Source organism: Sapajus apella, unplaced genomic scaffold (assembly GCF_009761245.1).
Source record: "Sapajus apella isolate SASKATOON/1434 unplaced genomic scaffold, GSC_monkey_1.0 scaffold107, whole genome shotgun sequence".
NCBI lineage: Eukaryota > Metazoa > Chordata > Mammalia > Primates > Cebidae > Sapajus > Sapajus apella.
Genome location: NW_022437047.1, coordinates 733,857 through 740,391, shown reverse-complemented (window position 1 = coordinate 740,391; position 6,535 = coordinate 733,857). Strand labels below are relative to the sequence as shown.

Sequence of the window (6,535 nt, the reverse complement as noted above, 5' to 3'; positions counted from 1 at the left end):
TTCCCCAATGAATCCACACAGCCCTGAGTCGTCGCTCAAGGCTAGGCATTGGGGGACTGTTCCCCAATGAATCCACACGGCCCTGAATTGTCCCTTAAGGCTAGGCGTTCGGGGGACTGTTCCCCAATGAATCCACACCGCCCTGAGTCGTCCCTCAAGGCTAGGCGTTCAGGGGACAGTTTCCCAGTGAAGAAAGGCCGAACCATGGTATAGACTCCTGATTCTATCGTGCACTGGTAGAAGTGGGTGCTGCTGGGCTACCGCCCAGAACCCGGCTTTGTGTCATTTCAAAGCTGCCTTTAGAGTGAGTTTGTTTCTGGGCTGGGAAGGCGGGAAGCCGCTGCGGGAGAGCATTGGCTCGTCTACCTGTGGCTGCCACCTTGTGGGGAACTCAGGCAATGGCAACCGCCTTTGTTCCCCAGCAAACCAGACTCATTTGGAGCCAATGGGGTTCTCATTTGGCTTAGGGGATGCTTAGAGAGTGAAACATTTGAAGTAATTTTTAATTGGCATTTTTGAGGTATGGCTTACCAATCAGGGCAATCCAGTCTAGATGCTGGACCTTTCAGACATGGGTAGAAGGTGTTGATTGACCAGATATCGGGACTGCCCTTCATTGACCGGTGTGGTCATGGCTGAGTCCATTCTTCTTCTTTTTTTTTTTTTTTGTGAGACAGAGTCTCACGCTTGTCACCCAGGCTGGAGTGCTATGGCGTGATCTTGGCTCACGGCAACTTCTACCCTCTTGGGTTGAAGCAATTCTCCTGCCTCAGCCTCCCAAGTAGCTGGGATTACAGGCGCTCACCAGCACGGCCGGCTAATTTTTGTATGTTTAGTAGAGATGAGGCTGGTCTCAAACTCCTGACCTCCGGTGTTTTGCCTGCCTTGGCCTCCCACAGTGCTGGAATTAAAAAGCGTGAGCCACTGTGCCTCGCCAGGCTTTTTTTTTTTTTTTTTTTGAGACGGAGTTTCACTCTTGTTACCCAGGCTGGAGTGCAATGGCGCGATCTCAGCTCACCGCAACCTCCGCCTCCTGGGTTCAGGCAATTCTCCTGCCTCAGCCTCCTGAGTAGCTGGGATTACAGGCATGCGCCACCATGCCCAGCTGATTTTTTGTATTTTTAGTAGAGACGGGGTTTCACCATGTTGACCAGGATGGTCTCGATCTCTTGACCTCGTGATCCACCCGCCTCGGCCTCCCAAAGTGCTGGGATTACAGGCGTGAGCCACCGCGCCCGGCTTTTTTTTTTTTTAAAGAAAGATTTTAGATGTCATTGAGGTTCTGTTTCTCTGTGCATTCATTCCTGTTTTGCAGCAGTGACGCCGTTTTACAAAACAGTGAAGATTTTGACTGCTTGAGACACCTGTGTACTGCTTTTTAAAATAAGTTCTATATTTTGATGTCCTAGTAAGAGCTCCCTTGAAAGGAAATGTTCTGCTTTAAAAATAAATAAAGGAAAAAGAATGAGCCTGAAATGAACCAATTTTCCTTTTCTCCCTCCCTCTCTCCCTCCTCCCTTTCCTTCCTTCTTTTTCTCATTCTTTTTCTTTCTCTTCTCCTTCCTTCTCTTCTTCCCTGCCTCTCTCCCTCCCTCCATTTCTCCCTCTTCCTTGACTTCCTCTTTAAGAGTCAACAGTCCTAGGATCTAATGCTTAGGTCTTAGAGGAGGGAGCTTACTTTCTTGTTGCTATGATTCTGACTTAAATTAAGCCCTCTTTTCCTTTTTGTGTTTTTCATGTTTGTTGAGGGCTGACCTTAACTCCAAAGGGAATATTCCATCATCCCAGCTTCTGGTTCTCTGGGCTGCAAACACCTGATAACTCAGGCCCCTACTGAATGAGCCAGGGGGTTCCTGGACTGGGGCTGGAAGGGCCAGGCAAGCTTTCTTGGTTCAGTCCTGGCATTTGAGGAATCCAGAAGCTGAAACCCAGAGATATGGAGTGACTCAGCCCAGGGCTCAGATCCCATGAGGTGATAGCCGAAGCCAGCAGCAGCCCCCCTGGCAACCTCTTAACTCATCATCTTGGTTTGTTTGTTTCTCTATAACAGCACCCCAAATGAACTTTAGTGCCTGTCATTCAGAGTAGACTGCTGTCTAGCTTAAAACCCTCCACAGCGTCCTGTCTCACTGGGGAACAGTCTTCACTGTGAGCCCCGAGGCTGTGTCCGCGCCCACTTCTCCAGGCCGCCTTTGAACCCACCTCCTCCTGCGCCGTGGGCTCCAGCCACTTCACCCTGCCCTTCTCTTTGTTCCTAGAACAGCCTTCGGGTCTTGCCTCCGGGCCTTTGCAGTTGCCCTGCCCTCTGCCCGCTGTGCGCTCACTGCTCTTCTTCACGTGCCTCCGAACTCTGCAGTCACCTTCTTCTAGAAGTCTCCTCGGCCTTAGCCTCCCTCACAGCCCTCCATTCTGCTGCTCAGATGGCTCTCTCCAGCTCATTATTCTATTTTATTTTTTATTTTCTCATTCTTACCTTGCTCTGAAGTTACTGTATTTGGCCTGTGTGTCCACATCCTCTCAGTTAGGAGAAAAGGCCCATAGGGCACAGGCTCTTGGCGTCACCTGCACCTAGAACAGTGTTAGACCTATTAGATGCTTGCACGGGATGTGGGGGGACCCTACACTGTGGCGGGGCAGGGGTGGTCACCCTAGGGCTTTTGAGAGTCTTGAGGTCCAATTTACATAACCTGATTCTGGGCTAAGTGACTTTCTGGGAGGACTCACAAGATTTAGAATGTAATTATACTCAGTGACTGACATTTATTACAACAAAAGTACACAGAGCAAAGTCGGCAAAGGGGGAAAGGCACGTGAAGCAAAGTCCAGAGGAAACTGGGCCTGAGTTTCCAAGAGTCCTCTCCTGATGGAGTTCTGTGGGATGCACGTAATTCCCCCGGCATGGAATCACAACACATGTGAAGTGCTGGCCTCCACGGAAGCCCATTAGAGACTCATTACCCAAGTGTCCTCCTGGGGCTGGTCATGTGGGTCCTGCTGCCTAGCATGTACCCAGATTCTGGACTCCCAGAAGAAAGCAGGTGTTCAGCAGAAGACACTGTGTTCAGGTCCAGTACCGGGGCTGCTCATATCACCGGAAGAAAGTTTTACATCAGCCTACAGGCCTGTTTACAGTTTGGGCTTCTAGGCACCACTTACTGAGGTCAGCCTTGCAAGCAGGCCTTTCTAAGGATATAGGAATCTCAGGCCTGCTGTGTTAACTGCTCGGCACAATACCTCATATTTAATACTTGTGATTGAGTGAATCTAAATGAATCAGCCCAGCGTGACTGCAGGGCTTGGAGAAGTAGACCTCAAGACCCTCAAAAGCCCTAGGGTGATCCCCTCCAACCTTGTCATCCGTTCCACCCTCAGACAGATAAAGTGAGAATGGGGAGGTCTCCTCCACCACCTCCCCCCAGACCCTTGGTAAGTAGGACTCTCTGGTCCCCAGGTGCTGAAACACAACGGGTCATCTGAGATCCTTAACAAGCTGTATGACACGGCCATGGACAAGCTGGAGGTGGTCAAGAAGGATTACGATGCCCTGCGGAAGAGGTACAGTGAGAAAGTCGCCATCCACAATGCAGACCTGAGCCGCCTGGAGCAGCTGGGGGAGGAGAACCAGCGGCTGCTGAAGCAGACAGAGATGCTGACCCAGCAGAGGGACACGGCCATCCAGCTGCAGCACCAGTGCGCCCTCTCCCTGAGGAGGTAGTCCTGGGGCCGCGGGGGCGGGGGGGTGCCGGGGGCAAATGGGTCCTGCAGGGTTCCCAGCCACCGCCGGGGGATGAGAATAGCATAAATTACTGTGCTTTTCAATCAAAAAATGTTTCTAACCAGGGAACTTTGTTTTGATACCGAATCTCGAATCTGTCTTAGGAATCGTGGTTCCTTCCTCCCATCTGAACATCTCTGTTTACCTGTGAGTTCCCAGACACCATTCAGTGGTCAGCCTTGCAGGCGGCCCATTCTGAAGATTTGTGCCGTGTTAACTGATCTGCACAACACTTAATAAATACTGGTGCGTTCTGAGCATCATTTGTTTGGTCCCTGCACATGTCTCTCCCCTCCATGGCAGTCACCCACCTAGCAAATAAGAAAGTCAGTTATCTGGGGCATGTGTCTTCTATCATCTTTAGAGATGTGATGGATGCCCTCAAACAGTGTTTGTAGAGTATGTGCCTGTGAATCACCAGTTCTCCTGAGCATTTATCGGTTTCATATGAAAAGTGCTTGCTGGGGATAAATAGGTTTGAGCATTGCCAGGTTGAACCCAGACACATGTCTCTGCTGCAGGACTTGTCAGAGCCTTCAGTGTGGTGGTGTGCAGTAGATAGACTCTCCAAGAGGGAGCCAAGATGCAGAGTTTCCCAAACATAAGTTATCTGAGAATATACTTGTTTTTTTTTTTTTTTTGTAATGGAGCTCTGAGCAGAACCTGTGTCTAAGGAGCACACTGAGAATAGCTGGTCTGAGCCATGGCTCTGATTTGCAGGCTGCCCATGTGGAAGATGCCCTCTGGCCTGGAACAACCAAGCTGTGCTTTTTGAGCGAACTTCATGACCTTGTCACAAGGCTGTACTGTTCGTATCTGTAAAATGAGGCGGTTCGACTAAATGATCGTTAAGGCCTCTTATCTCTCATATGCTGTTATCCTGGCATTGTTTTGTTTTCGTTATTTTTAAAAACTAATGCGGCTTGACTGTGGGAGAAATATGCTGTTGTTTCTAGCGGAGCAGAGGGCATGATGTCCTCAGGTCAACTCCTGGCATTTGTAAAAGGCTGAGAAAAATTCCAGGTCTGGGGGCACTGGCACTCCGTGACTTTTCTCTCTTGGGGGTGGAGAGAGTGACTTCACTTGAAACTTCACGCTTGACTGCCCAGCACAGCAGAGCTGGCGGGAGGCAGCAGTGCAGCGGAGCACTGACGGGGCGGGCCGCCGCCCCTCTCACGTCTCACTGCCTCTCTCCCCAGGTTTGAGGCGATCCACCATGAGCTGAACAAGGCCACGGCACAGAACAAGGACCTGCAGTGGGAGATGGAGCTGCTGCAGTCAGAGCTGACCGAGCTGAGAACCACGCAGGTGAAGACAGCGAAGGAGTCAGAGAAATACAGGGAGGAGCGGGACGCAGTGTACAGCGAGTACAAGCTCATCATGAGTGAGCGTGACCAGGTCATCTCTGAGCTGGACAAGCTGCAGACCGAGGTGGAGCTGGCTGAGTCCAAGCTCAAGAGCAGCACGTCTGAGAAGAAGGCAGCCAGCGAGGAGATGGAGGCACTGCGGCAGGTAGGTGGGCGGGCCGGTGGCTGGCTTTCAGCCTCTCCTGCAGCATCCAGGGAAGAGCAGAGGGGGTGCAGAGTGCACATGTGCAGATTAGAAGCCTCCTTCTGAGTTGGAGTAAAGGGCTTCTCATTGAAGGCCTAAGCAAGCTGGGTTATCAGACACCATCCAGGTAACTCCCAAGCTCATGCACAGTGCCCAGCTCTAGTCTGGATTACAGGGGACAAGTGGGGAGGGAGGCCCAGACACCATCTTGGATACCTGGAGCTTATACAGCAGGAAGAGTCAGATGACACACACCGACACTCTCACACCCAACCCCATTGCTACATAATTGCAGATCAGTCTCATGCTGAAAGTCAGTGATATCTGAAGGACTTGCTTATTAGAAGCAAGATACCAAGGCCAAGCTCCCAAAGCCCATAGATACGTTAGGCCTCTTGCGTCTGGAGGAGCGCCCTCAGGGGCTCCTTTTCACCGGCAGTGTGCATCTGATCAAGTCTGCTCTTGAAAGCTTATTTCAGGCTCCTGCTGGGAAGATGTGCTAGTAGGCAGAGCCCAACGTTCTCCTAAAGCCTTGCTCTCTGGGAGCCACGCCTCCAGGGTGGTGGGGCTGGGATGTTCCGTAGCATTGTATTGGGCCACCTAGCTTGACTCCTGCGTGGCCAATGTGGATTCTCTGCCTCATTCCTGTCAGCCTCTGCTCATCGCGCATGCTCCTTGTCCCCCGTCTAGCTGAGCCCTGCTGGGACTTGGATGGGCCTGTGGAGATTCCTATCAGTCTGTGTTGTGTGTGTCTCTGATTAGAGCTTCTAGACTTGATCACAGACTTTTTTCCTATCAGAATAGTTCTCAGACATTCCTGCCACTCTATTCTTCTGCCTCTCTCTGCAGGTCAGTTAGAATGCAGCTTTCATAAGCGGTTTATAAGAAGCAAAAAGCAAGGTGTTGAAGGTCAGGCAGATTGGCAGGGGTGGTGTGCATTGGATCATTACTACTAGGTCCTGCTGTACCAAGTGTGAGGCAGGTGATGCCTCAGGGGTGAGCAGCACGTCTTTCAACTGACATGTCTTCAGGCCCGGCAGTGGCAGGGGAGGTGGGGAATGCATGAGACATAGGCCTCTTGCTGGGCCCTCTTCAGTCATGTGATTTCGAACCTCTCTAGGCCGGCCGGCTGCCTGCCTGCCTGCCTGCCTGCCTGCCTTCTTTCCTTCCTTCCTTCCTTCCTTCCTTCCTTCCTTCCTTCCTTCCTTC

The 6,535-nt window shown here is 51.4% G+C and overlaps 1 protein-coding gene across 6 annotated transcripts in view; it reads left to right on the top strand.

The window, feature by feature from the left end:
• The window catches only part of DLG5 (discs large MAGUK scaffold protein 5), a 147,268-nt gene that overhangs the window by 79,220 nt on the left and 61,513 nt on the right, over positions 1–6,535 (top strand). For all 6 annotated transcript variants that reach the window (XM_032259182.1, XM_032259181.1, XM_032259180.1 and 3 more), the window contains exons 6-7: positions 3,452–3,711; positions 4,975–5,287. In XM_032259182.1, coding sequence (XP_032115073.1) covers positions 3,452–3,711; positions 4,975–5,287 — 573 coding nt within the window. The remainder of the gene's footprint in view (positions 1–3,451; positions 3,712–4,974; positions 5,288–6,535) is intronic.